Source organism: Monomorium pharaonis, chromosome 2 (genome assembly GCF_013373865.1).
Source record: "Monomorium pharaonis isolate MP-MQ-018 chromosome 2, ASM1337386v2, whole genome shotgun sequence".
Lineage (NCBI taxonomy): Eukaryota > Metazoa > Arthropoda > Insecta > Hymenoptera > Formicidae > Monomorium > Monomorium pharaonis.
In genome coordinates this window covers 30,050,154-30,067,541 of record NC_050468.1, presented here as the reverse complement: position 1 = coordinate 30,067,541, position 17,388 = coordinate 30,050,154, and the positions used below count along the sequence as shown (strand labels likewise).

Here is a 17,388-nt window from a genome sequence, read left to right as displayed (position 1 = left end):
GAAAAATTATATTTTAACATCAAGGTTCACTGCAGCCCCCATAGACAATCTTTATAATTTTTATTAATTAACTAATTAATTAAAAAATTGACTTAAAATGTTTATGCAAATTTTAAATTACATGCAATAAATAATAAACAATAGTTATATATATACTTAGATGAATCAAAGCGAATGTCTAACTTTGTGAATTTTTTGTACAAAAACAAAAAAAGTTTTTTTTAATTTACATTTAATTCATTATATAGATTACACTATTTTTATTAAACTAATATAAATAGCGTCACTACTCAAATTTTTTAAAATCATGTTTTTAAAAAATAATTCTTACTTCAAGATAACTAGATCAATCAATGATCAATTTTACATACTTTTTTATACAAAAGTTAATGCTACATAAAAGTTACTTGACAAATAATTTTTTAAATGTTTAGTTTTTTGTTGTAGCTAAAAGTGAACAAAATTATAAGTGAAAACTGCTATGTTGACTTTAGCCAATTACCATTTTATTCAAACACAATATTTCGGAAAATAATTACACAAGCACTATCTATGTTTCAATTTTATAAAACTCATGCCATATTGCTTTCTGCAAAAATAGTAGTAGTCACAAGCATTTATTTAAAAAAAACATAATTTTAGGAAAACTTGATTAACGCAACTTTTTAAATTATTTCTTAATAATAAATTTAATAATAAATTTTAATAAGTTTATGGTTATAAAATTTAAGTGTTATATAAAAAAGACCTTTACAATAAAACAAACACTAGCTCTAAAAAGTTGTTGCGTCATTCAAATTTTCTTAAAATCATGTTTTTTTTTAATGACATTTACGATGATCACTGTTGTTTTCGCAGAAAACAAAATAACACGAGTCTAATAAAATATGGTCTAATAAAAAAAGTGTGATCTATATAATAGATTAAATGTAACTTAAAAAATTTTTTTTTGTTTTTGTACAAAAAATTAATTCACAAAGTTAGACACTCGCTTTGATTCATCTAAGTATATAACTATTGTTTATTATTCATTGCATGTAATTAAAAATTTGCAAGTATAATCCGTTAAATATGACCCATTTTTACCTCTTTCTAAAAGTATATTCTTCTTAACACATTAAACTATATAAAATATCTAATAAAATATAGCAATTTTTATTTCACATTTTATAACATCTCATAACACAACACACAAAATTATTGTAATTAATCACTCTTATTCTCTTCATAATAATAATAATAATAATAATACAGTAGATAATAAATGATAACAATAGTACAGTAGATAATAATACAGTAGATAATAAATGATACAATAGTAGCAAACAAAGTTAGCAAACAAAACGATAATCCCATATGATTCTGAAAAACGATTCAAGCACAAGTATATAAGAATATGACCGAAAAATGTATATAGTATTTATTACAAGTCGCGTCACATTACAGTTTTGTTCGGCGAAAGTTTCTTCAGTGTTGATCACCGCTGAAACTGCGCTCTTGTTGACGTACACCGTGGAGTTTATCTGAAGCTATGAAAAATTAGTTATCTGCTTAGGATACACGAAGGTCGCATTGACGCGTCAGACACTGTTTGATCATCACCTACAATTGGTCCTCGTTACATCGCATTGGTGTGTTTGCTATAATATTACTTACTCTGAAAAGCGCACACATTGTGCAAATATTGGATCCAATAATGGCATATTATAAATTACCAAAAATTTCGCAATAATTGTGATATTATTTCTAATTTATAATTCAAGACCGATTGTGTTCGATGCGCAGTTTATAAAACTAAAAATGTATTTAAGATTTACATATAAAATACTATATTAAAGAGGCACCAAAAGCCTACTTCAACCCCAGCTGGAGTTTCTTCACGTAATTATATATTCGCTTATAAGCAGCCTAATTTAAATTATTATTTGCAATAACATATCAATTTCTTAATTTTTAATTTATTTGTACTTTTTTCCTAGACAACACAATGTCCAAAATAGGGACATAAGACGTCTAAAAGATGTCTTTAAGACGTCTTATGTCCCGATTTTGGACATTGTGTTGTCTGGGTTTTTTTAATTAACAACAGAAGAATTGCTTCCCATACTTCTTTCAGAAAGATGTGTGCTGTATGGGTTATTACAGTAATAACACAGATAAAAAATAGAACAAATATTATCTATTAATATTATAATTTTATTTACACAACGTGATAACATGTAAACGTTCAAACAAAATAAAAATATTTCTGTTTCTCTTCTACGTCTTGTGAACTAAAATTTTTATCCGCGATTACTACATCCCGAACGATCTCTCAAAGGATAATCACAAGTACCTATAGCCGGATTAAATTCTGTTCCTCTACCACAACTCATCACAAAGCAACCACTTGCATCGCATTGTTGATATTTGCTGCAATCGCCCGGATAAGGCAATACATGCGCCTGTAAGTAAATAAATCATACAATTTCTCAACAAAATCCAAACTGCGATAAGTATGAGAAAATAAGGTCATGCGAATAAAGGAGAAACAATTCCCTCTAAAAAAGTTGTTGCAATAGCTGAGTAAAAATTTAAAAAATTGAATATAAAGAAACATGTATTATTAAAAAAATTTTTGTTAACATAATCACAATTTAATTATTTATTTTTAATTGCGTTAATTTATATTGCGTTCCAAAATTTTCACTGCCTGTACTAAAAATTTATAGCATATATAACGTGAAATATAGATTACAGTAGCGATACATAATACATTCACATGACCGATTGCCTTTTGTTGACGTTAATCTTTCTAAACATTCAATTTAAAACTATTTTCACACAGTAGTACTCACTTGTAATTGTGTCATTACAAACGGTGTTAAACACAGTATTAGGCATAACATAACTACGCAAGACTTCATCTTGAAAATTGTTCTTTGATCTTGTTAATCGTCGTTTGACTCAACTCAAGTGCCTTATTTTGCTAAGAAATCGACTTTATATACAAAACCTTCAATATAGATACGATTAAAGAAATGTTATTTTGCTATCACACAAATGCGTATTTCCTATTACGTTTCTTGTATTTTCGTTATCACTAGTTTATGCAAAAGGGTAAAGGTGACATGAATCGACATTTCTCAAGTACATCAAGTACATCGACAGATCTAGCTATCTTAAGGATGTATCGGAATGAAGTTCAAAATGATACAAAGTTGCTAAAAATTTGTGAAATTGTTCTTTTAGTTTCCCTAATGTACTGCAAAAAATTGAAAACGCATCCATTAAACGGTTGCTGAGTTATAACTATTTTAATTTTCAATGATTTTACATCCTTTTCTATCTTATAGAAAAGAACGATCTTAACGGATAAAACAACTAAAAAAATATAGAAGAAATAGTACCAGTGTTTTGAATTTTTTTGTACATCCAGTATATGAATAGATAAAAATATCTGCCAAGTTTCAATTGTCTTCACTACACCGTTTTAAAGAAATAAAATATAACTTGAGATAATTGTGCATTTTCACTGTCAAAAGTTTAAACTCATAAGTGAAAAAAATCGCAAATAATCGTAAAAAATACCTTTGTAAGAATAAAAATAGAACTCCAACTATCGTTCAAGTTTCTTACATCTATAGATCTAGGTGCTCGGAATTAGTTGCACATTTCGCCTCGATTCCTGAGGCACCGCCTGCTATGCCCCCACTACCGCTGTAGACTCGACGGCCGAGCCGCCGATCGCGCGCGTGGCCTTGTGTCTCAGGAGCGTTCTACGATAGATATGCCTGGTCCATTCGCGTGATTAAAAAATTCTCTTGCGCTGTGAATAATTTTTTTATTTTTACAGACAATTAAAGTTATTAATAATATTTTTCCTCCTGGGTGATGTGGAAAGCTATTGACAAAATTGCAATTATTACATTGTGTTATATTATGCTCATTATATGTATATACAAATATGTTTATAAACGTAAAAATAATATTAATAACTTTAATTGTCTGTAAAAATAAAAAAATTATTCACAGCGCAAGAAAATTTTTTAATCACGCGAATAGACCAGGCATATCTATCGTAGAACGCTCCTGAGACACAAGGCCACGCGCGCGTTCGGCGGCTCGGCCGTCGAGCCTACAGCGGTAGTGGGGGCATAGCAGGCGGTGCCTCAGGAATCGAGGCGAAATGTGCAACTAATTCCGAGCAATTTACTATGCGTTAGGCGTAGATATTTAAGTATTTCAAATTTCATGCACTTTTGTCTAAGATTATATGTCCGATACACCCTTAAAGAACATAACTGCACCTGTTGCCGCAATAAAATTTTATTTGCTATATTACATTATTGATGAAAGCAGCCGAGTATTTATTATAGAATTATTTCAAGTAATTAATGTATTAAATTACAAATCATAAAATTTTCCGTATAATATAATCCAAATAATAAAGCAGTATAAAGAAAATTTTTTTACGCTTGAAAAAACTTAAAAAAAACTTAAATTATTTATATACCTCTTTTTCAGTTTTACAATTCCACTACTATATTACGATATTTTTGCGGTTTCTATTTATACATAGAACAACCATCATGGTACCATAAGTCATAGATAAGAAATTTAAGATATAATTAAATTTAATTTAAATATACTTTTATCTATATAAACATTCAATGGAACAATTTCAGATATTTTTTTTTATTTTGCAGTTGCTAACTACCTATATCATAAAAACTTTTGTGCATTTTGTGATATATTTAATAAAAATATAATCAAGAATAAGAAGAAATGAGTGTTACAAATAACGCTGTTATCGTTACCGTTATCGTTACTATTTCTTTATAATAACGATTTGATAAAATATATTCCAATTAAATATTACGTACTGTTGTAAAAAATTGTAATATTATACCTATTGTTTAAATGTTAAAAAATTTTACTTAAAATATTGATTTCACAAATTAACATCAATACGTATTTAAAAAACATTCTCAAACAAAAATTTCTAATCATTGAAAATTGTTTATTAATTATACAAAATTTTATATTGTAAATAATTATATATATAGTATTACTTTAATTCGCTGTACGTATTATATTTCCTTCAAAAAAACTTCTGAAATATCCAAACACATTAAAATTTATAACATTATTACGGTATCAAAACTCATATATTAGTTCTCATTTATATACACAAGCTATTTAGAAAAAAGGATTGGGTAGTAACTAGTTAAAAAGTTGGAAGTTAATAATAAAGTTAAAAAGTTAATAACTTTTACAAAATGAATAAAAACGGTCAAAACGAGCAATAAATAATGTTAGAAAATATAATGAATTAATATATTTATTCTCGGTTTACACAATTAAAATTGAGAACAAATAAACGAACCGTTTCGGACTTACTTGTCCTTTGTCGTCGTAATAAAAACATTTCCGTCCAAATAAGATTAGTATTAAGCTTACTATTGATAAAATGGACATGTCATTCGTTTTTATACCTGGGCAGCAATCATGTAACTTTTTCCTTAAGGCGAAAACGTGAAAAGTGAAAAGTTTTATGTAACTATCTCTTTCTATTAGTGTTGAATAGAAAAAGACAGTAACTTGAAATTTTTCACTTTTCACGTTTCCACCCTAGGGAAAAAATTACATGATCAATACTCTGATAGTTATGTTCGTGTTAGATTCTTGACCTCTGTTTAGATATGTTTTTATTACGCTGAGGAAGGACAAGTAAGTCCAAAACGGTTCGTTTATTTGTTCCCAATTTTAATTAAGTAAATCGAGAATAAATATATTAATTTATTATATTTTCCAACATTATTTATTGCTCATTTTGACCGTTTTTATTCATTTTGTATTGCGTTTGCATAGCACGAGCTGGTTCTAATAATAATTAATAACTTTTAATTTAATTTAGTTTATTTTAAATGTTTTAATTTTTAACTAGTTATTTTTGAAATGTATAAACTTTAACTTAACTTTTTTTTAAATTAAAAATTTTAGTTGGGCAAAAGAAAAAAATTATAACATAAAAATACATTTCTGCATAAAAATATTTTTTATTTCATATATTTAATATTATAACTTAATTTATAAATAAAATTAAATATATTTGATGATTGATACTGTAATTATGTTGGTAATCTAACGTAAATTATATAACTTTTAACTTAATATAAATAAAGCTTCTCAAAATTAACTTTTACTTTAACTTCAGTTAAATTAATCTTAACGTAACTTCAACTGAGTTAGTTATTTATTTAACTTTTAACTTAACTGAATTAATTTTATAATCCATTAACTTTAATTTAATTTAGTTAAAAAAATATATTAACTTACCCAACTCGGGAAAAAATTGAATAAAATATGAAAACTATCTATACATATAATTATTAGAGATGTGACTTTGAACAAGAAAAAACATTTTATAAAACTTATGCACACAAATTATTTATTAACAATTAAAAAATATATTTATATCTTCGGTGAGATTTCTATTTTCTTTTTAAAACGACATCTAGATGCTATCCTGTTACGTAATGCCAAATACGGATGCGGTGATTCGGATGTAGTTATAGGCACTTTTGCGAAACGACGTAACTTCGGAGACAACAAGATTAAATTTTGGAAAAAACCAAACGCACTACTAGTTGCCCAATACAAGCTCAAACACTGTAAAGAAATATTTTAACTTATTTCTTACATATAAGAAATTATTCTTATATTATAAAATTATATATTATAATATTACATAAGAAAATATAAAATATATAATTAATATATTATGTAAATATTGAATATGGTAAAAAAATTTTTTTTAACTTACCGATGGAACAGACATAGCAATAGGGATCATTCCAATTGTAACAACTCTGAAGAAATGGGTCAAATATCTTTGCCATTTCGTTAATTCTTTTACCCTCGTCATAGAAACTATCTGTCAAAAATAAAATAAAATTAGAATTATACAAAAATCGAAAATATAATAGATTTTTCACATTCATCCATATATATTATACATATCCATTATATTAATAAACTAAATAAAAATTATTAAAACTTACTTCTATAATAGCTAAATTAAATAATCCCATTGCTATGGGAAGTACAAATGGATCTGCAATAGTTAAATTAGACAGCCAAAGAAATCCGTCAGTTGTAAACTGCTGATAAACAGCATAAGCATCTGAAACAGATACGTTAGGTATGCACTAATCGTTATTTTATTCAAATCATTATTTCATTTTTATTACTATACATACTGGAATCCTGTTTAGGTAACATATAACATAAATTTCTAATAGACATTGATAATGATATCCACAAAGGTATTTGCGCTAGTACCAATAGACTAGCTTTTAATGGATGGCAATTTTCCCGAACAATTAATTTATTCCATTGCTTCTTTACCTGCAATAAATCCAAATAGAAAATATTTAAGAAAAATAATCTAATCAAATTTGGTTGTCCTTGTTAACATATTAATGCAAAAGAGTAAATAAGATAAAACATTACCTACAGAATGACTGAACAAACGTGTGGCATATGTTTTAGACCAATTATATTTAGATACTCCATAATTCATCTCTTTTTTCATTTCTTTGACTAATTCGTCCATTTCAGGCTTGAGATTTTCCAATTTTGCAACTATGTACAGCTAAAAATATTTTAATGATAAAAATCATTAAAAAATTTAAAAATTGCATTATATAATACTTTAAGATATATAATAAGCTAAAAAAATATTAGCATAATTTTTAATATAATAATTTTTCAATTTTTATAACTTGATATCAAATGATTAAATTCAGTTTTCTACAAAAACCAAAAAATTAAATCTTTAAGAAATAAAAAACTTCTCATCTCTAAATTGTCCATTGCATAAATACAGTAATTTTTCCTTCAGATATATTATATAACAAATATAAAAACAAACTTCTAAACTTTAATTAATATTTTTTATGGTATAATCGTTTAAAAAATAAAAACTAGATTTATTTAGTTCTTAATAAAAAATTTTATATTTACTATTTATCTTATATTTTACATTTATTCTACATTTTGATATAACATTAATAAAAATGCAAAATAAAGAAAATATTATTTAAAATATAAAGCAATAATTTCATTTTTCATTTACAAAATTTTACAAAGTGCTCTTAACAAAAACATCTTTCATATATTTTTTTAAATATAATAATTTTTCTCTAGATTAACAAGTATACAAAGATTTTAAGTTTAAAGATTAATATTTCAAAAAATTAAAAACCTCTGGAATTATTTGATTTTTGTCAGAAATGTTATATATTTACTATCTACTGACAGAAATTGATTTAACACAACAACCCAGATTCTTAAGAAATAAATTTTTATTTGATTTTTATAAGAAACCTTCCAATTATAATTTTTTATATAATTATTAAATAAAATCATTTAAAGTTCTAAAAAAATGTAATATAACAAAAAAGGATATAAACTACTTTATACAACTATTAAAGTCTGATCATTTTGCTCTTGTCATATACTGTCTTAGTCTTTCTAGACTCAATCATACAACATAAATATATTCATAACTTATAAAAACATTGTTTATAAACCTACCTGATACAAGGATAACGGTAATGTGACTGTTGTTCTCATGACAATGGTGGTAAGAATAATGACCGACCACCATGACAAGCCTGTATAATCGTGCATCAACAGCAAAAAATCTTGTGAGACTTTAACAGGTACACTTTCTGATATTACTTTGAATATACCATTAAATTGCATTGGAGCTTGAATTTCAGGGGCAGAATTGATGCCAGAATTCGAAAAATATCTGACACTGTTATAATACTGACCACTGTGATAAGTTTTATGTCCAGCGTGTTTCTTTCCATTGTGTAAGATTACATGAGAAACAATTCGAGGATGAAACACAAATGGAAAGTTATTTTGTATTCTTGAACTAAATTTAACTGTGACATTATTTGATATAATCTGTCGATTACCGAAAACCAAATCTTGTGTGATGTCCGTACAAGATGTGTTACAATCATTACAATCAGTATGAGATAAAGCACTTGATGACATGTTAAAATATCGCGCAATATTATTAATAGAAATTTTATTGACTAATTTGACTCGCCTTGAAAAAACATTTAAATTTATTATTTTCATAATGAACTTTGCTTACAAATAAGTCCAAAAATATCAAGTTAAAAATGTACGTAAATATACGTAAATAAGAAAAACTTATTATTAACTCTATACTTTCATTTTTTTACATTTTTATTTACTTATTTATTTATTATTCCAAATATACATTCAAACCTGATTACGAAAAATTTCTTATAGTAATATCAAAACAGAACATACTTTGCTGTGAAGGTGAGGTTATGGTACGAGAAAATGTGACATATCGCCATATACACGCGATACGTACAAACCATAGACTAATTATAGACCGAGCGTTAGGGAGCCTTTTCATGGGCGACAAAATTGCGGTGATAAAGTTTGAAATTTTTTAATAACTGTCTTGTGTCTTGTGTCTTAATGGCAATATCGAAGACAACAAAAAGAAGCAAAAAATGGTAATTATTTAGTTTAGGCACTGGTATTCAAATATCGATGTAGTTGTGCTTATTCGATACAGTTTTGCTTCAAACGAACGAATCTGGCAAAAAAAAGCGTCGCTCTGCCCCGGAAAGCGAAATAATAATCGCTAAAGTTGACTAATATTCAGGTTATGAAACCTGTCATACCGACACAATGTAATGACTTGAGCACGCGCAGCGATCATATTCTCACGCTTTTAATCACAAGCGCATGCTCTGTTTAGCACAAGTCATGTTAAAAATGCGCGAATTTCAAATGTCTATATACATATTTTTACAAGCACAATTTTTTGTGTGGAAAGTCGCAAACCCATGTGGTGCAGAGAATGCTTTACGCACACACACACACACACACACACACGGGGGGGTGCAAGGGGGGCCTTCGGCCCCCCCTCCCGCACCCACCCCGTCCAAGTCGCTAACCCATGTGGACTTTACTTTGCTTGCAATGTACATAGGCAACCCATGTATATTGCAAGCAAAGTATGAGGCCACATGGGTTAGCGACTTGGACGGGGTGGGTGCGGGAGGGGGGGCCGAAGGCCCCCCTTGCACCCCCCCGTGTGTGTGTGTGTGTGTGTGTGTGTGTGTGTGTGTGCGTAAAGCATTCTCTGCACCACATGGGTTTGCGACTTTCCACACAAAAAATTAGCAAGATCCTTACGCAAAGATTGTCAATGATGGTTGATTATTACTAGATCATATGCTAATCTTTACAGTATTTATTATTTTTAATATATGTAGACTCATTTATTATTAGTTACTATTAGAATACAAGGAAGTCGTTAAAAGTACACATACATTTTAAATTCGCGCCTTTATTTCATGCACATATGGCCACCAAGCATGCGTATATGGCCGCGAAGCATGTACATATGACTGTAGAGCATGCGCACATGGCCGCGGAGAGTGCTCTTGTCGCTACATTTCGTCGATATGACAGATTTCTTAACCTGAATATTCGACAAATTTTACGATTATTATTTCGCTTTCCGGGGCAGAGCGACGCTTTTTTTTGCCAGATTCGTTCGTTTGAAGCAAAACTGTATCGAATAAGCACAACTACATCGATATTTGAATACCAGTGCCTAAACTAAATAATTACCCAAAAAATATTGCCATTAAGGTACAAGACAGTTATTGTGCGTTGCTTCAAGACATAAGGCTTAAATCATAAGGGCCTTCACACACGAATTACATAACCATAACAGTAAAATTTCGACCAATCACGTACTTGATTCAGGCCCGGTTTTGCTTAACGACAAATACGATTGGTCAATTCCAATGGAATAATCGGCCAGTTAATTTAACCGTGAGTTGTGGAACCGGGCCTCAGTCGATTACGCCATTACGGTTATGATCGCCCAATCCAACGCATCGAAACCTTACTGTTATGCTTATGTCAATTCATGTGTGAAGGCCTTTAAGAATGTGCAAAAAAAATTTGTTTTTTATTCCTGCACTGCTGCACTGGTGCAATAAGTTAGAATAAAGGCCATCACACAATGCCAGGCAACAGGCAATAGGAATAGAAAATGAAGAAAGAGAGAAGATCCTTTCTCTCTTTCATTATTTCTGTTCCTATTGCCTGTTGCCTGGCATTGTGTTTAGACCTTAAGACAATTTTTTTTTTCATTCTAATTTATTGCACTAATGCAGCAGTGCAGGAGAATAAAAAAACAAACCTTAGAACAAATCTCAAGTGACAGCCAATGAGCACATTCAGCGGACTCACAGCTTAGTAGTGATCGAACATGATTGGTTCTTATTTACAAAACCAACAAATCAACAGTGTAAATTTATCAGAAAATCAAGTAATGTTACTCAACTGTCGAGTCCGTTGAATACAACCAGTGCAACTTCTAATTGGTTGACAGATTTTGTTTTTTTTCCACGTCTTATGCAAATGCGCCTTTAGGCCAACGTGCCCAAGCCCAATGACGAGACAACACGAGGCTGTCAGCTGATTTTCGGGGCGGCTGTTATCATTGTTGTGTCTCGAATCGAAAATCTTTTATGTCTCATTCCAGTTCACGGTGTGTGCGATCGCTCTGACGTGAGTCAGTTGCATTCGCACGATATGCACTGAAACCGGACTGCACTGCCGAGAGGACACGCGTGTTGAAAAATCGACCACACAGGACCGATATCCGGGAGAAAGGCAAAAACGATGAGTTCGCAGGCCGACATCAGATCAGGTGAGACGCGATCACGCGATTGCTTTTTGCGGGGGAAACGAATTGGGAAGTGGCGTGTTTAGGTATTGGTCTCTGCGAGTGTGTATGTATATCAAAAATGGCGCGACGCACCCTTGAAGTGACACGTGTGAAAGCGCGTACGTAACATGACGATAAATCGAAAGCTCCGCGCGAACCTCCTTTGAATATTTACGTAACTTATATATGTAATTTATTATAAACTTAGTTTTATATTTTATATTTTCAGTATTTAATTCAATGTATTTTAATTTATCTTTTGTTTTTTGAAATCTAAATGATATTTTTTTCCTTTGGAACTTTTGTATAATCACAAAAATTAAAAATGTTTTTAATAGTTATTAATATACATATTTATATACATTTTTTCCACCTTTGTAGATTAACTTTGATCCGACAATTTTTTTCTTCCAATTCTACAAATTAAAAGAGGAAGTTATATGTATAATAAACATTAATATGCTAAATATATAAATTTCTCTTATTTTGTAGAAGCACCCAAAGCAGTCAATAATGAAGCTTCGACAAAAAGAGCAGTAATAACTGTTGTACTAATTTTGGTGGCCTCATTGACTGCGTTATTTTATGTATACAAAAGTTTTCCAGAATTAAAAAAGTAAGAAGTTATTTATTAATAATATCATTGCATCTTAATATCGGATATAAATGTGGATCTTTATATTTTCTTTTATAGAGATGAAAAGCAGTATATGAAACTACCGCTTCATATAGAAGATGCCAAGAATTTAGGAAAACTCTTAGAACGATATAAGGATTTATATTACTTCCAAGTGCTGGCTGGTTTGTTTGTCACTTACATCTTGTATCCTTCAATACTCTAGTCATATACTTTTCAATCTGTTATATTAAGGAGATATTCTACTTTGTCATGTTGATTTTTTAGGAAGAGGGAGTTTAACATTTTTTTATAAAAGGGATATTTTTCAAAATTATTTTTTGTCCTTTATTTTTTAGTAAAAAATATGAATAAAAGTTAATAATAGATCCATTGGATCTCTATACAGTTCAGTGGCCATGATTCTGGATTTCCCAGTAAGTTCAAATTAAAAGTGTCATTTTAATTAGGATACTTGCGATTATTATTATTAAAACTAGAATTTTTCATGTTCCCAAATAATAAATACACTTTTTTTTAAACTTGATTGTTGCTTTTTTTGTTTTAAAATTTCATAGAAATATAAATTAAGTTGTTAAGATAATTCTAGTTTCGACAAAATAGTCATAACTATTCTGATTAAAATATTTTTTAATTTTAATTCTTTGGGAAATCCAAAATCACCGATGGTCACCGATAAATCATGCAGAATTCAAATAAATTTATTAATTAAGAGACACGGTGGTGGCTCGCGCCAAGTGAACGTGCAGCGCAAGCCCGACCGTGCTCTTTATAAACCAAGAATTGGGGAGATTATCAAAATCAAAAACTTCAATCAAAAAAAGTAATCCACTTTTCTTTCAAAAATTCCTAAAAACCTCCCAAAAATCAACACAGTAAATTAGCTAATCTCCTTAAAATACACTATGTTCCTTACATCATATCTTGATAGTCTGCAAACATTTGCCATTCCTGGCTCTATTTTTCTCTCGATTCTGTCGGGATTTCTGTTTCGCTTTCCGATCGCGTTACTACTCGTGTGCACATGTAGCGCGATCGGCGCTACCCTGTGTTACCTACTGTCCTCTTTGCTGGGCAGGCGGTTGTTGTATCGATACTGTCCGGAAAAGGCGAAAAAGTGGACCATCACGGTGGCAAAGCATCATGATAATTTGCTGAACTACATGCTGTTCCTGCGAATGACGCCGTTACTGCCAAACTGGTTCATCAATGTGGCCAGTCCGGTAATCGGTGTGCCGATAATGCCGTTCACTGTCGGCACCTTCTTCGGCGTCGCGCCGCCTTCCTTCGTCGCCATACAGGCGGGTCAGACATTGCACAAGCTCACGTCATCAAGCGACGCGTGGTCGTGGAATAGTATAATTATATTGTGCTTGTTCGCGTTATTCTCCCTGCTACCCGTTTTGTACAAACAAAAGCTCAAGCAGAAGTTCGAATAAACGGCTAGAGCGCTCCATTGAACATTCTCTCAAGGTGATATTCCGATATTAAACGAGGAAGGCTTTCTGATCCGTGGAGCGAAATACTCTATTGATAATCTCTTAAGAAATTAAAGAAAATCAAATGCTAATAACATTAAGATCAGGGTCCGCTTTTTCGCACCATGTATGCAATTAGACACGTTTGCATGTAGCCACAAGGATTGTGCGTACAGGATAGCAAATGACAAATTCTCGCGAGCACAATTTCCGTTTAATTTATTTATTGTTATTTTATAATTTATTTCTACAAGTGTCTTAGAAAGTCGTTCAAACTAAATATAGGCAAAAGTAAAAATCGATTTATTTTGTGAGTGTCACGAGTACACCTGTATTTTAGACAATATTGTGTCAGAAAGTGATCTCAGGAAAATCTGTGTTGATAGACTGCCAAATTTTATTTTTATTTCATGCATTATATTGTATCAAAAAAGAATACTCCTTAAAAATTTTATATGTGCCGATGAATATTCTAAATTAGAGCAAATAAAAAAGGAAACTTACAGATAATCTTAATATATCAAATTTTATTAAATATGGCTTCATCATTATTGGCTACATCGTCATCATTTTTTGGTATATGTATCCACAATCTTTCTTATTGGTTATATTAACAAAACGAAGTTAAATAACCAATAGAAAAATCAGTAGCGTTGTATACTGGTAGACTCATGGGTCTCCAATACCACCAATTGTACCATACTTAAGAACGGAAAAAGAAAATAAAATGTACAATGTAAATAAAATCTAAATAATAAAAAAGGACACGGATCTTTTGCAAGTGCTTTCCATTTAGCAACATAAACTGACACAAATGCTATTCTTTTGATATTTGATACAAAGAAAGACACTCTTGTATCAGGGTTGAGTAGTGACTAGTTAAAAAATTAAAAGTTAAGTTAATTTTTAACTTTTAATTTGGTTAATTTTAAATGATTTATTTTTGACTTTAACTTGTTTTTTTTTTTTTAACACAAACTTTTTTCCTAAGTTAAATATTTATCTGTATAAAAACATTCTTCCAGAAAAAATATTTCTTTGTTATTTTATATCAACTTAAATTACAAATGAAATAGTAAATATAATCTATATTATAACTATTTCAGTAATGTAAATTAAATATTATAAATTAATTTTTTAATTTAAAATAAATAATGCTTTTCAAAATTAACTTTTAATTTAACTTAATTTAATCTTAATGTAAATTTTAACTAAGTTAATTTTTTTGTTTGTGTAACTTTTAATTTAACCAAGTTAACTTTATAAGCTATTAACTTTAACTTAATTTAGTTAGAAAAATCTATTATTCAACTCTGTCTTATTAACTGTCACCAAGTGAGGAAAGCACCCTGTGAAGTTTCCAATACTCACGTGTATGTCCAGCGGACAATAAAATTGTCGAAGATTTGCAATGTTGAGAACACTCTGAGCTTGGTATCATTTTTATCAATCTCGCGCCAGCTGCGCACCGTATCACAATATTGCTGCACTCAGGATTAGGCTGAAAATTGATAAATTGATTAGCATTATAGATCCAAAATGCGACGATGTGTAAGTATTTCACATACCAACGAGTAGGGTGGTGAACTCGATTCATCGATGAAAATATACTTCTCTGTGCTCTGGCTCCACCAATTCGGAGCCTCGACTGGCTTTGGAAATAACTTTCGCAGTAATCTATTGGGCCTCATACGATTCACTCTCCAAGATACGTGAGTCGCAAAGAAAACAGTACGAAATGTATCCAATCTGTTATTCATGACATCGCGAATAGTTCTGTACAAACACAATTTTCAAATTAATTGGAAATTTCATGAGGATTGAATTAACGTGTGTGAAGACTCACTTAAAAGTTCCGTTGTTAGAGGAGATTCTTTTGGCATCTTCATCAAAGATGTCTCGATTGTTCCAATATAAATTGAATAAATCTTTCATCTTAACTCTTGTGTTGTTTTCTGCTCGAGTGTACGGTATACCGATATTAAAAGATCTGCTAATATTGTGACCAGTCAAATCTAATACGGAATGAACCATGGTGCAAGGCCAGCAATCCATATCGTTGACGTAGAAATACGGATTCTCTATCAAGCACCATTCATCGTACAATTCTAAAACATTATTAGAAGATGTGTAACATTAAAGATCGCCTCTTATACCATTCTCTTTATACTATTCTATAAAATATTTAATATATTAAATCTTGCTGGCACTAAATTTATTATTATTATTTCTATAATTTATTTTATTATAAATTTAATCATTTTAAATATTAAATTAATATATTTATTATTTAAATAAATTATTATTAAATCAAATCATTATGAACTAGAAAATGTATAAATTATAAGAAGCATTGTTTAGCACTAAGAGTAATTATTCAGTTTAGTGACTCATACTCGAATATCAATGTAGTTATGCCTATGAGTCACTATTAAGGGTCAGTTGTTCCAACTTCTTGGTAAACTTACCTATCAAATAAATATATGTTCGTCTTTATTTAAGAAAAGAAATGAAGATAGACACATGCTTACCTGGTAGGTAAAGTTTATCAAGAAGTTGGAACAACCGATCCATAGTGATATATTAATCATTTGTAAAATATACAAACCAGTTAGTGATGGATACAGGCTGATGAATGGTATAGCCACTTTACGCAGTAAATATAAAGCGGGATAAATGGAATTTTGCGAGATTCTTATAAATACAGCGTTCAACCAGTTTTGGTTATAATTTAACAAACATAACAATACAATGGTGACAAGAGCGAGTGATAGAATAATTCGCAAGGGCCTCGACGATTTACTTGACGATTTTCTCGCGTACTTGGCCTCCAATTGTCGGAAGCAAGCTTGAAATATTTTTGATGTTTGCTCCTCCGAGACATTGTGAACGGCCGCGTATCGCCTAATTTGTTGTACACTCTCTCTATATTCGTTCAGATCGACCATAATCACTCGATCGCGTAGAACTCAACCCATGCGTCATTCATTAAATCATTACGTTTTATTTACATTTTCTCGGAAGTAGCGTACATACATACATGCAACTGAATGAATTCCTTGGTTGTAGCAGTTATTTGACTTACCGACGTTTAGTCGGTAACGTACGCTAAATAAAATTCATTACAATAAATTTTACAATTATAATATATAATTATATTGTTTTATGTAAGTTAATTCTCCGACCAATAAAAATGTTTTAAATATATATAGATAAAGTTAAGATATAAACTACGTGTTGATAATTTCAATCTTGACATACATCAATTACTAAAAGCTAAATATCGATGCTCAAAAACGCATTTAAAAATTAATATACCTGAAAAAACTGTAACTGCAAAACAACATTAGGAGTGTTTATTTATTTCTAAAAATTGTTTGGAAATTAATACAATATGCTAATAAATTATGAAAAATCATAGTCCATTCTCCTCTAATAATTCTTTTTTTAATTATTTTAGTATTTAAAGTTATTTA

At 29.9% G+C, this 17,388-nt stretch overlaps 4 protein-coding genes across 5 annotated transcripts; 1 reads left to right on the top strand and 3 right to left on the bottom strand.

The window, feature by feature from the left end:
* Positions 1 to 2,173: 2,173 nt before the first annotated feature.
* On the bottom strand, positions 2,174 to 2,998 carry LOC105837245 (probable chitinase 10). Its single transcript, XM_012681835.3, has 2 exons — positions 2,838 to 2,998; positions 2,174 to 2,444 (listed from the first exon to the last, which is right to left on the bottom strand). The coding sequence occupies exons 1-2, from the start codon at positions 2,904 to 2,906 to the stop codon at positions 2,283 to 2,285; spliced, it is 231 nt and encodes a 76-aa protein (XP_012537289.1). The 5' UTR covers positions 2,907 to 2,998; the 3' UTR covers positions 2,174 to 2,282.
* Positions 2,999 to 6,410: 3,412 nt separating this feature from the next.
* LOC105837110 (cytochrome c oxidase assembly protein COX18, mitochondrial) lies at positions 6,411 to 9,891 on the bottom strand. 2 transcript variants are annotated; one of them, XM_012681620.3, is made up of 7 exons: positions 9,343 to 9,891; positions 8,584 to 8,663; positions 7,502 to 7,639; positions 7,245 to 7,392; positions 7,047 to 7,168; positions 6,809 to 6,919; positions 6,411 to 6,654 (listed from the first exon to the last, which is right to left on the bottom strand). In XM_012681620.3, exons 1-7 carry the CDS (start codon positions 9,452 to 9,454, stop codon positions 6,457 to 6,459), a joined length of 909 nt encoding a protein of 302 aa, XP_012537074.1. In that variant the 5' UTR covers positions 9,455 to 9,891; the 3' UTR covers positions 6,411 to 6,456. The 2 variants fall into 2 exon arrangements, with proteins under 2 accessions (XP_012537074.1, XP_012537064.1); XM_012681610.2 differs by having other exon boundaries at positions 8,584 to 9,888.
* A 1,576-nt stretch (positions 9,892 to 11,467) lies between these two features.
* On the top strand, positions 11,468 to 14,683 carry LOC105840711 (transmembrane protein 41 homolog). The gene is made up of 4 exons (XM_012687726.3): positions 11,468 to 11,779; positions 12,290 to 12,413; positions 12,492 to 12,620; positions 13,366 to 14,683. The coding sequence occupies exons 1-4, from the start codon at positions 11,752 to 11,754 to the stop codon at positions 13,871 to 13,873; spliced, it is 789 nt and encodes a 262-aa protein (XP_012543180.1). The 5' UTR covers positions 11,468 to 11,751; the 3' UTR covers positions 13,874 to 14,683.
* On the bottom strand, positions 14,420 to 16,982 carry LOC105840710. Its single transcript, XM_012687725.3, has 5 exons — positions 16,521 to 16,982; positions 15,759 to 16,020; positions 15,481 to 15,688; positions 15,284 to 15,413; positions 14,420 to 14,614 (listed from the first exon to the last, which is right to left on the bottom strand). Exons 1-5 carry the CDS (start codon positions 16,858 to 16,860, stop codon positions 14,523 to 14,525), a joined length of 1,032 nt encoding a protein of 343 aa, XP_012543179.1. The 5' UTR covers positions 16,861 to 16,982; the 3' UTR covers positions 14,420 to 14,522.
* Between the last annotated feature and the right edge of the window lie 406 nt (positions 16,983 to 17,388).